This window comes from Haliaeetus albicilla, chromosome 7, assembly GCF_947461875.1.
Source record: "Haliaeetus albicilla chromosome 7, bHalAlb1.1, whole genome shotgun sequence".
Classification (NCBI taxonomy): domain Eukaryota; kingdom Metazoa; phylum Chordata; class Aves; order Accipitriformes; family Accipitridae; genus Haliaeetus; species Haliaeetus albicilla.
In genome coordinates this window covers 24560535-24573060 of record NC_091489.1, presented here as the reverse complement: position 1 = coordinate 24573060, position 12526 = coordinate 24560535, and the positions used below count along the sequence as shown (strand labels likewise).

General features: G+C 38.1%; 1 protein-coding gene across 8 annotated transcripts in view; it reads left to right on the top strand.

The window, feature by feature from the left end:
- The window catches only part of L3MBTL3 (L3MBTL histone methyl-lysine binding protein 3), an 86654-nt gene that overhangs the window by 41320 nt on the left and 32808 nt on the right, over positions 1 to 12526 (top strand). For all 8 annotated transcript variants that reach the window (XM_069787374.1, XM_069787373.1, XM_069787379.1 and 5 more), the window contains exons 10-12: positions 2472 to 2563; positions 3058 to 3209; positions 11975 to 12051. In XM_069787374.1, coding sequence (XP_069643475.1) covers positions 2472 to 2563; positions 3058 to 3209; positions 11975 to 12051 — 321 coding nt within the window. The remainder of the gene's footprint in view (positions 1 to 2471; positions 2564 to 3057; positions 3210 to 11974; positions 12052 to 12526) is intronic.

The window sequence follows — 12526 nt, the reverse complement described above, 5'->3', positions numbered from 1 at the left end:
TGGTTCAAAGCTGCACCAGGGGAGGTTCCAACTGGATATTAGGAAGCATTTCTTTACAGAGAGGGTGGTCAAACACTGGAACAGGCTTCCTAGAGAGGTGGTCAATGCCCCAGGCCTGTCAGTGTTTAAGAGGCATTTGGACAATGCCCTTAATAACATGCTCTAACTTTTGGCCAGCCCTGGATTGGTCAGGCAGTTGGACTAGATGATCATTGTAGATCCCTTCCAACTGAAATAGTCTATTCTGCTTAAAAAATTACATAATTCCAGTTAGCCTTCACATTATGTTTGTAAATTGACTGGAAGTTAATAAAGCCTTTGTGAATACTGTTCTATATCTAGAATAAAGTTTGTGAATACTGTTCTATATCTGCAGTGACTAAATCAAATTAACCTTTGGTCCTTTTTTGGGAGATGAGATAGGAGCAAGTGATCTTCCTTTCTTTTTGGTGACTGAAGACCCATGCTGTCCAGAAACTGTTTCACAATCTACTGAAACCAATTTTTTTTCCATGGACTTTGTCCCAGTACCAGTACCTCATGCCATCACACATGTAGTAGGTGGGAGTTTTGTGTTGTCAGCTGTGAGCTTTGAGCTAGGTTTGAGTATCCTCTAGAATTACAAAGGGAAAATTAAAGCCTCGATATCACATTCCTGTAAAAATTATTTCAACTGGTCTACAGCTATAGTCTATCAAGGCAAGAGGCAATTGGAGTATGAAGAAAAGTATCGTTGCTTGGACTTGGAGGTTAATTTATGTTAGCTGATATTTAAAATGAAAACTGAGAAAGACAGATGTGGAGAAGGTGAAGTTAAAGGATTCTTTGCTTGCAGTTCCTTGGAAAATACGAGATTCTCAAAAAGTTAAAAAGAGCTGTGGTCTGTGGCATATTTGAGTAACGCTTCAAATAGTCAAGAGGTGACACATTTCAGTAGTTAAGGCAATCACTCACTGAAATTGGTAGTGGTTTTGGTCTTGTTTTACTGAATTATAACATATGAACTACAATAGATGTTCCTATATTTATTATTTAACAACCAAATAAAGGAAAAAGACTATTTGCTTACAACTCTTAGCATTGTTTTATAGATTAGAAGTACAAATGTTTTCTTGTGAATTATTTTATGCAGTTCAATATATTATGAATTATTTTATTTTTTCTCTAAGAAACTAGAAGAGGCAAACTATCAACAGACATTTAGGTTTCTTTCCAAGTGCTATATGCATAGAATAAAAAATGCAGAAGGTTCATTCAGCTTGCACTGTGAATGCATAAAGGGTCCTGGGGCATTGATGGTGTAAGCAACTGATATAACACAGGGAGTTTATTTTAAAGCTCGTAGTAGTTATGCTGTATTAGTGATAGCCTGAGGACATAGTAACGTCTGTAGGAGGAGGGAATTTTTTTTTTTAGGCTGACTGGCATAGTGGGAAGAGCTTTGGGCCCTGTAGGCCATTTGCTGTTTCTGAAATAGAAGCAACAGACTGAAAAGAAGCTGGAGAGCACTTGCTCTGAGCTTGTTGGTTGTGTGAGTGTCAGTCAGACCACCAAAGGGAAGTTAGCCGGTACCTGCGAGGCAGAGAGGTGGTAAGGTGCAGTTTTCTTGGGGAGAGACAGACAGGTGACTTGTAGCCTGTGCTGCTTGGAAAGATTTGTTCGAAGGGAGGGAGATTATAGTGTAAAACTGATATCTTACTGAGACTGATTTTTGATAACTGGTAGAATTGCAGATTTTAGTTCCTAAGCTCCCCCTAGATTCTGCCCCTTGAGGACCTTCAGTTTGCTTGATGGCCAGGACTGCAAGGTCAGAGATCAGGGATAGAGAGCAGTGATTTTGTGAGAAATGCTTCTCAGCTTGTTTTGAAGGTGAAATTGAAACTGAGCTGAAATCTCCCAAGTTCTTGCCTAGCGCTTTATTTATATGACTATTCTTCCTCCCAGATGAAGATTAGGAACAGTTCAAATGTCAGTCCTAGCCAACTATAAGAAACTAATAATGTGCAGCTCAAGAAAGCAGAGCATTTTGCTCAGTTAGGGTAAAGAAAGCTTGACATTTTGGTAAGGAAGCTCAGCCATCCCTAAATAAAGAACATGATTCCTCTTTGTAATACCAGATGCCCTAATAAAAATAGAAAAGCTTCATCAACTGTCTTTTGAACTCTATAAGCTCCTCTAAAGGGTGTCCTGCTAAAATTTCTAATAATCCAAACCAGTGCTCCCTGAGAGACTCATTGAGTTCATATTGGGGTAGAATGGGTAAGTACTTTTAAAGTAAATTTTCCCAGTGTAGTTTATATAAAATTAGAATAAATGGTTAACAGTGCATAATCTTTTCAGTTTTGAAGTTGTAAGAAACAGTTCAGAACTGCATGGAAGAAATAATTTAATCAGTTATGATCAAATCACCTGCATGCATGTTGTGTCTCATGCCTATCATTTCTTGCACTTTTTTTGTGACCCTCATTTAGGATATAAGGAAGAAGATTTTAGCTGGCCCTCATACCTAAAGGCATGCAAGGCTCAAGCTGCTCCTAAATCGCTTTTTGAAAACCAGAATGCAGTAAGTACAGCACATTTCAGTGATTGCAGACTTGAGACCTGAAATTTAAGATAAAAATGTTTACAACAGATTCAATAACAATCTCCACTTCAGTTCACCTCTGCAGTTCTAATCCATTAATTTTTTACTAATCTGTTTAAACATCTGACCTGGCACATTCAGAAAAGGTGTATTAAATGAAATTTAAGACTTGTTATTAGTACTGTGTCTCACACCATAATGTTGTGGAACAAGCACAGTCTTTCAGAGGGAGTATCGAAGACAGAGGTGAAACCAACACATTTAATTTTAGCAGCATGTTTAGGGCTTTTTTATTTCATAAACCACTAGTCTCTGTTTGAGCCTTTCTTATGTCAGCTAATTAGGCTGCTGCCACTCTGTTGGGGCAGCTAATTGGGAAACTTAGAAGTGACATGAATATATTGATTGCAGACACTGGGGAGATTTCTGGATTTATAGTATTTATCTTCAATTAAGTGTCTATCTCTATGTAGACAGTGATTCCGTCCGGATTTCGAGTGGGGATGAAGCTGGAAGCTGTAGACAAGAAGAACCCGACTTTCATTTGTGTTGCTACGGTAACAGACATGGTGGACAATCGTTTTCTGGTTCATTTTGACAACTGGGATGAGAGTTACGACTACTGGTATGATGTTTTTGTTTTATATCCTAGTGAGATGTATCAGAAATGTGTTAGCTTTAAGCATTATTTTCTGTGATACTTTCCAGACAGTTGATACAGTTACCATACCAAATTTTGCTGGATTTGTAATCGTGGCCACCAAAGTATGTCTCAGTGGCAGACTGGAGGAATCAGATTTCCCATGTCAGGTTGCACATAAAAAATTTCAAGATTGTGCTAAATGAGTGTTCAGGTGTGCTGCTACATCTGGAGTTGTGGATTAATTTCTCATTTCAATTACATAGTGTCTCTGAGGTTGATATCTTTAGTGAAGAATACACACCATGATAATGTGACTGATTGAACCTGGAATTAGGTTTACATATAGTTGTAAATTGGAAGAAAGGCTGCATTTTTTCATAAGGTTCTTGATCTACTTACGCTATTCAGACTGAACCTTAGCCATCTTCTGTAAAGGCATCAGGATAGTGGCAAAACCTGGTTTTAGTCTTTTGTGTTCTACATTCCTCTGAAAATTGGGATCCTGCTATCCATACCTGTGTCAGAGATGACCTTTCTGCATGTTGCATGGTGGAGGGGCTTTGGGTATCTCTATAGAAAAGTCAGCGGATGGAGCAGGACATGCTACAAGCATAAAGGTACTGAAGGAAATTCAGGCTTTGGTTGTCACAGTGCAAGTGTGTGTATTTGCACTTGGGTCTTGTTTTGGCAGATCATTTAGAGCAATGCGGTATACCTTACGTTCTTTGCAGTGTAAGTTACTGCAGAACAGGTGGAGCATTGTAAGCTACGTCTTGGGTTCAGCGGTGGCAACTTAATTGTATAGCTGAGCCTGTAAAAATAAATGAAGAAAGTTTTCTTCGTCTGTATTTGATGACTGCTTAGGCACTACGTCAATAAGAATGATGTGAGACTATTACGTAACTTCAAAACTTCCGGAGTCCATCTCTTGAAATAATAATTGTATGGGCAACATGACAAATAAGCTGTAGGAGACCTAAATTATTGAAGCAGCAGTGAACAGGCATTTCAGTGAAGTCAGGTACTGAATATCAAGATAATGGACCATATGAGTCAAAGACCAGGAAGGTTAGTGATTATTTTCATGAAGAAGTAACACAGAACATACATTTCCTCTACAAAGCAGTAGGAAACTGGGGACCGGGAAAAGGTATTCTGAATTTCCTGATATTTGAATGCTCTTTAATAACAGTTATGCCATTAATTAATAATGAAAACAGCAGTTAGGCAAGGCTTTTAGGCCGAACAATGCAATATAACCTGTAGTTTGTTCAGAGGTAGCACAGGTATCTCTTCAAAACATTGCACTGTGTATGGCAGACATACACTGAATTTCAGGCTTATTAATATTCCCATGTCAACAGGAATTTTGTCCACCAATCTTCTCAGAAGAGGGAAAAGCAGTTTTTAAGTACATAACCAGGCTTTACATTTCTACAGTCACAGTATTCTGAAGTGGGTTTTCTAAATTTCATATGTAGAATACATGAAATAATACCTTCTTCAAGGATGAAAGAAAATTGAAGTGGAAAATGTTTAGGTTTTAGAAGTCACTGGAGCTGTATTTACACTGAAGCCAAGCTGAAGATTTGTTCTTTTCATGAAATCGTGAAGTACCTTTCTGGAAGAAGCAAGAAGATGCTGCTGGAAATACTGTGCATGGAAATTAAATTCTGAGCGGCGTGGCCTACCTATCTGCATTGCTGTGATTGAGAATGGGAGTGAATAGAGGAGGAAGGCAAGAAAATGGGAGAAAAGAACAGCAAATGAAAATAGCAGTGGAATGTCTGACTAAAAGAGAGCCTCAAAATGCATCCTGAATGCATCCCACTTACATTTTTAATTTTAGGTACGAGGTTTGTAGGGGCCTTAAAATATCTTAGGTGCATAAGTTGCACATCTACCAACTGGTGTCTGTAATTAAAAATGAGAAGTTCTGTTGGGATTACCCAGAGCAGAGCCTCACAGTTTCCCTTTACCTGCATATAAGTTTCAGTCTCAGAATTACAATGGAGGAATGATTTATTTAGTGTATATAGTTGATTATTTTCAAACAAGGACCTTTTTTTTTCTTTATACCTTTTGTGATTTAGTCAGTTTGAGTAGATTGAACTTTTTCAATCAGGTTAAAAGTTCTTTCCTCTTCTTGGATAACTAAAAGACAGTTGACTGATTTTACTGGACTTCAGGCAACAGAAATCTGTTACCATCACCTCAACTTTTCTAGGCTTCAGGCTTTCAGCCTGAAGATACTCTTCCTGCCTTTTCCCTGAGTGTTAGAAAATACATTAATGGTTGAAAATAAGTACCCTGGCTAGAATTAGTCATTACTACAGCTCTTTAATGCATGGTGGTGATACTTTCAGTGTATTATAAATCCCATTAAATTGCTTTTTGGCAGTGGCTTTTAGAGGGAAGAAGAGTGAAGAAAATTGACAAATTTAAGACTTTCCTTCAGGAAGGAGAATTTTTACCTATACTGCACAAGCCATCAGGTCCTTTCCATCTGTCCCATCTTTTTTGATGAAACAACTAATACTACTTTGAGGCCAAAGACATTCCCTCTGAGTGAAATTTCCAAATTTTCTTAAGGTTGACTGAATCTGGAAATAGCATTTGGGAATCTTTGGGTATGTCTGAACTATGAATTAACTACAGGTCCATGCTGGCTTTCAGTTCTCCATTCACTTACATCTGTTCTGCTTGCACCTCAGCTTCCAAATTTTTTTGTGACCAAACCCAAACACAGATAGAGCTTGTGCAGGGGATGAGGCTGTGCTTGCTTATTGCTGTTTGCCCACATGCGAGATGGAGGCGATGGCAGTGCTGAACATGCTGTAGCCCAAACTCACTGGGTCAGAGGCTTCTGGGTGCCCTCATCCATGTCTTGGTCTGAACTTCTCCTGCAGAGAAGGTCCTACAGGCAGCTTTTGGGATCAGCTTACCAGGAGTGTGAGAAAATACAGTGTCCCATGCTACACTCAGCTGTCTGCCTTGCATAGAAAAAATGATTCTAAAGTGCCGTATGAAGACAAATCAGCTTTTGATTTTTCTGAACCATTTTCTGATCTGTATGAGTTTTGGAATAGACTGAATTTTGGTGTGAGACTAAATAAGAGGCCAGTTCTGCTCTCCACCAGCATCTGCTACTTTGCTAACATCCAAGTCTTTAAAAGTTGTGCTTTGCTTGTTTCATTTTTGAGATAAATAACTTTGCTTTACTCTCTCTTTGAAAGAAACAAGTCTTTTTGAAGGGGTTATATTATGCCAAAAAGAAGATAAAACAATCTTTAAGAACCATGAGTCACGGTGCATACTTTTAACTATTTAAATGGATAATGGACCAGTATTTGACCCTAAAGCTCTAAAATTTCATGCAAATCACCATGCAGCTGTCTTATCACTTTAAATAGAAAATATGTTAATGTGGCTTGCTATGCCACCTCTGGACACATACCATAACCTCATGGACCATGTTTTGGGAAGTCCTGACCTAAATTAATACCAGCTTTACACTTGCCAATGATGAAGTATTCTCACTTATGCACTAGATGGGGCTGCAGGATGGTTTCTATGTTTTTCTTCCTTTCCCCCCCCCCCCCTCCTTTTTTTATGCACAGTTAGATGACTGGCACCTCACAATCAAGAAGTCATATAAGTAGCATTCTTGAGGGCATATTATTATCTATGTGTATAACGTGTATGGGTGGTTTTTTTATAGATAACATTTTCATTACAGATTGTATCTACATTTTATAAAGAGAAAATCAAAATACCAAAAGGTTTGTTTTCCCAAAAGGGAAAATCAGAAATTATTTCAAAACAGAAAATGACTATAACACATACAGCTTGTTTTAAAGAAAGTGCTGATGAATAAATAAAAACTCTGTCCAGATCTTCAGGTGGAAACCCGGTGGGAAAATGTTTTTCTAAACAAAGTGAATACTCATTTTTTTTTAACAGCGAGCATTATTATCCATCTCTCTTGATCTGAATTGAATGAGCTGTATATATGAAACAGATTTTTGGGAAAAATTAACAGGACAGCTGAAAGTGACCAAGAGAAAAATACTACGTCTTCTTCCATATCCGAGTCTCCTGTTAGGACATGCTTTCTTGCCGTGAGTTAAGGATTGTTGAACTGCATATATGTTCATTTCACACAGAGTGACGCACGCTCCAGAGGCTCACATTGCCAGCTGCCCTTGGCTTTCCTATTGCAGAATTTCCTCCTGGCCTTTTACATCACGTAGCTCTTGCCTGCTTTGATGTAGTTAAGCTGTCTGTAACTTAGCAGAGCTGCTGTTTGGTCTGTCTCTCTGTGTGGTTCTCTTATGGGTTCAGCTGGCGCGCTCTGCTGCTTTTAGCTCTGCTTCAGCTTCCTGGATTAGCTTTAGTGTCCAGTATGGAAAATAGATGTCTTTTTCTGTCTGCATGTTCTCACGTGACAGAAAGAATGGATCACAAGAGGCATGAATTGTGTGGACATTATAATCTTGCTTGATTAGTTGAGCTTACGCGTGTCACCACTGCACTGCTTGGTGGAAGGTGGTGGTGCTCTGCTGCGGTCCAGGGGTAGGTAGGTTTGGAGGTGCAAAATTCTTCAGCTCCTGCTAGTGGTGGTAACCTTTTTTGGCCTAGCAAGCATCCTCACAATTCATGGATCATCGTGTTTTATGAAGAGCATGAGCCGGGTGATCTGCCTTCTGTTTTGGAACAAAGGAGTTAAAAAGCTGTGGGACGCAGCAAATTGGTTGTGAAAAGTCAGAGTAGCCTTTGGCATTCTAGTTGACAAGTCTTGGGCTTAGTCTGATAGACTATTATTGTTCTTCCAAACGATAATATATCCATGAAAAAACACACATTAAAGCATAATAGTTTTACTTTAAATTATGTGTGACTTTTGCTGATCTCTACTTTTTATTGTTAAATGGACTGTTTGAAGCTAAAAGGCTGTGTGAAATCAGTAGGTAAAGATGGACTGTATGACCTGGTTTTGCTGGAACAGGGATGATTTTTTTTTTTCCTGAGGCCACCATGGTTACAGAAGTTTCTTATAGGCTCATCTGTAATGACTGGAGTTTTCTTTTAAACCAAATGAAAATATTGTGGATGTTTTGTAGTGCTATTTTGCAGTGCTGTGGTGTGTAGCACTTGTTCCGTGTTCGCTCCCATTGCTGTAATGTCAGAGCATCTTCCAGGACTGTATCTTTCATTGTGACATACCGTGGTCACTTGCTGCTTCTTGAATCTTCAAGGCAAGAAGTGTGTGTAATGGCATTTACTTTTCAGAATTTTATAAAAATGTATGTTCAAACTGTGCTTGAAAAAGCAAAACAGAACAAGTGCATTTAGAAGGTTTTTACATGTCTACCTCATTATTTTAAGTATAATACTGATAATACTGTAGAGACTCATGAGTATGTACCCAAATTTAACTCAGGAGACTTTTGAAAATAGTTTGTGGACTTTACTCCAAAACATTTCAGGAAGTAAGAGAGTATGTCCTTCCAGTGCAGAAGGATACCTCATCCATGTAAAATTCTTCCATTTAAAACTCCAGCTTGAGAGGGGTAGAAAAGTGCTACCCCCCCGCCCCCCCTTGCTCATTAGCTTCTCCTCACAGTTACTGTAATGAGAAAGGAAGAGGACAGAGGGAGCATGAAGCATTCACCTTTTCTCTGATTTGTTTGGGGCAAAGAATTTATAGAGTTAGATGCTGAGTTTTAACAGTGCAAAATTATCACATAAGTCCTTTTGTTTCCTTTTATTAATGGCAGCTTCAGTGATTTAGAGAGTACCTGGTGTGATATTATAAATACTAAATACATAAAATATAGCTTTATATATTGTAGTAGGACAACAGGTTGGTATTGTTGAAGTCAGTTGAATCCTTGGCTATTGTCAGAGCCATTACAGAGTCTATCAAAGATAGGTTTTATCTGCTAGAAATTGATCTATTTGGCATCATTACAAAGAGATACTAGCAGAGCTGTTTCATACATAAAGCCACAAGGTAGTTGTAGCAAGTTGGCCAATATTTTTCATCATTAGTGTTTGACTCTCTTTAGGTAGAAGGCTAGAGGAGTGCTCCTTGTGAGACAATGCTTCCGAGACACCAAACCTGCATTTCTGTTGTTGAAGTACATCCACACTGAATTTTAGACATCATGTAAAATTACTTTTCAGATTTAAAAAAAACATACTAGTGTTATTCTGTGTATTCAAATATGATGTGCTCCTTCGTTTTTCTTTTATGCAGCACACATTCAAAACTGCAATGTGGTAGTACCCCAGGGTTCAGTTTACAGTCTTTTCTGTACTGTTTCCTTTTGCAATCCTTAAAACATGTTTGTGTTCAAGATCTGCAGACCTAGCATTTTGATCTGAGCCTTAAGGTGTTAGAGTGTCTGCTAATTTACCTTAAACTTTTTTCTGTCATGCACAGTTCATTGCACCCTCTTAGGTATTACAGATAATCAACATGTGATATTTTAAAAAATATATAAATTAGTACTACTAATTAGGGGAACTTAATATGAACTTCCAGCATGCTAATACTTTCTGGGTAGATACAGATAATGATTATTTTATAACAATCAGGGAGAGCAAACCCACTGTTCAGGTGTTCAGGTATTTTGCATTCGTACCCCTTGGGCTGACGGTAAAGGGAGAGAATACATGTTACTCTCCAGCCTAATGGTTGAGACACTGACTTCAGAGAGGGATTAAATAGAAACTGGATCACAAATGAGTGTTTCAGTATTTTATGCAATGATTGTTGTATATGAAGTCCATGTTTTCATGCATGGATGCTCTCTGCTTGTCTTCTTTTCTCATTAAATATTTGAGGAGTGTTTAGAAAGCAGCATTCCTTCAGCAGGAGCGAGAGAGGGTGTTTCTGTCTAGAATACCACTTAGCTACTTAAGCTTGGTTTCTTGATCCCTCCATGGGGAATAGGGAATGAAGCCCTTATCAACTTCAACTTAAGCTGCAGTTTGTTGGCCTTGGTGGGTCCTTGGAGTGAGTAAGGCACTGGGCTCGTGGTTACTGGAGAGATGGAAATGCTGATAGGGTTCTCCAGAAGAGAGAGGGCATGTAGCTGGGAATGTTTGATGTCAGCTACTGAAGCACCTTTTGGGTTAGGAAATAGTGGAAGCGAGAGCTAGTGCACTGTAATATTGGATTTATCTAACTAAAGAAGGAAATAGGTGGGACAGGCTCCTAAGAGAAGCAAGGTCCCTAAGGACAGATCTACATGGGAATTACATGGTTATATATGAGTTTTCAGCTAAATAGAGGCAAACGGTATGTTCGCATGGCATAGTGCAGTGCCATGCAGAGTAATGCTAGCTTTTTGTGTCAGCATGATGTTCCTTAGTCACCCTGACTACATAAGTACTATCTACTTCTTTAAAAAACACTGTTAATTGTTCAGCCAACTCAAAACCAATTATTAAGTATTGATGCAGACATAGGGATGGTGTATGTTTCATAGCAGAGTCTGATGGCTTTTTACTTTTCCTGTAGATCAGTCTTACTTTTTGCCTTTCCTAATAATACTGAGTAATAATATAATTATAGTATGTAGTATATACTTTAAATATTATATACATTATATGTTATATTGTACATAATGTATTATGTTCCAAAGTAATAATATAACAATATGTAATAAAATTATATGGTTCTATATATAATAATTTAATAATACTGAATGTTAAACAGTTTTTTCTCTCATCTGCTTTTATATCAATTAAGTTTTTGCAGAATGTGTGGGTGTTTTTTTTTTTTTAATTGCTAACAGAATTTGATAGTGAGCACCCACTGCTGCTTTCTTCTAAGCATGATGTAACTGAACCAATGAGCACAGTGAGAGCGATCTCTCCTTGCTTCAGACAGATGCCAGCACATATCAAGTGTAGCTCACCCTGCCTCTGCTAGTCTTCTGTGGTTCTTGTGGCATGCCACAAGCAACAGCATTAGTGTAAAATTTGATGCACATGAGAGAAAATATGGGAAGTTGTTAGTCCCTTGAGTAAGAGAGTTTGATCAGCTTTTTTAGAGCAATTTGCAGTCTTGGATCACTGATTAGTTCTGGATTCTTTCAGGCAGTTTGGGGCCTAGAATGCTATTTTATTCTTTTTTGCTGACAGTTTTTCTTAGGCATACTTTGCTTATGTGCTGCTGGGTTGTAATGAAGTGTTTATAGCTCCATTCAAACCACTCAGAATCTGGTTTTGAATTTTTACTTGTTATTGACAGTGCATTGCAGTTATGCATGATTTTCTAATCTGCCACCAGGTGCAACTTGGATGATTAATCAAGGTCTTTAAGCTTTTGGTTTAAAGTTTCAGTCTTGGCATTGCGAAACCCCATCTGTCTTTGATGGTATTACTGTGTTCTTGCAACCAGCCAACACGTTTCTACCAAGAGTCTCTATATGTGAATTTTTCAGGTCCAGCATTATAGCTTCTCAATGGGGATCTACCACTGAATTCAAGGACATGACTTTTTTGATCTTCCAGTGAAATTGTAAATAAAGCCTTATGCCTCTTTAGGTGATACCAAGTCTGGGTTAAATGTGTTCATATCTTCAGGTTATGTTTGCAGTTTAAGTGTAAGTTGAAGGTGTTGTAGGTTATTTGGAATTTGTTAAATCTTTTTTGTATGTCTTGTTTTCTAAGCATAATAGGATGTCTGAAGAACTGCATTATCAGTCCCCTTTTTTCTCCCCCACCTCCAGGTGTGAGGCAGCTAGCCCACATATTCATCCTGTTGGATGGTGTAAAGAACATAAAAGAACTCTCATCACCCCACCAGGTTTGTAATCTGAGATATTTAAGGAGGTTATAGTCAGCTAGCAGCATTAAAACTCACAATAAGCTTATTGTTACTTCTCCTGAATTTTTCTTTTTGTAATTAAGAATTGCTATTTGGGGAGTTACAGATTTTTTTTACAGGACACAATATATTGAAAGTAGAAATAAAAGAGATACTAGGTATTAAGTATGCACATGTATGCTGCTTCAGTAGAGAGACATCTATCCACGGAAGATACCCCTCGGAATCTGAACAGGTTTGTATTTTTGGCTGAATGTGTTCACTTACGCTAAGAGTCATATTGTGAAAATGCTGATAAAACAAATTCAAGGTGTGTGAGATTGTTGCTTAAGAAAAACATCTTCACGTGAACTAAACATGCAAGATAATGGGTTAATGAGAAGATTGTGTTATGTGATCAAAGAATCAAACTTATAAGGGCTCTTTGGAAGGGAGGAAAACCCAATGAGAGAGA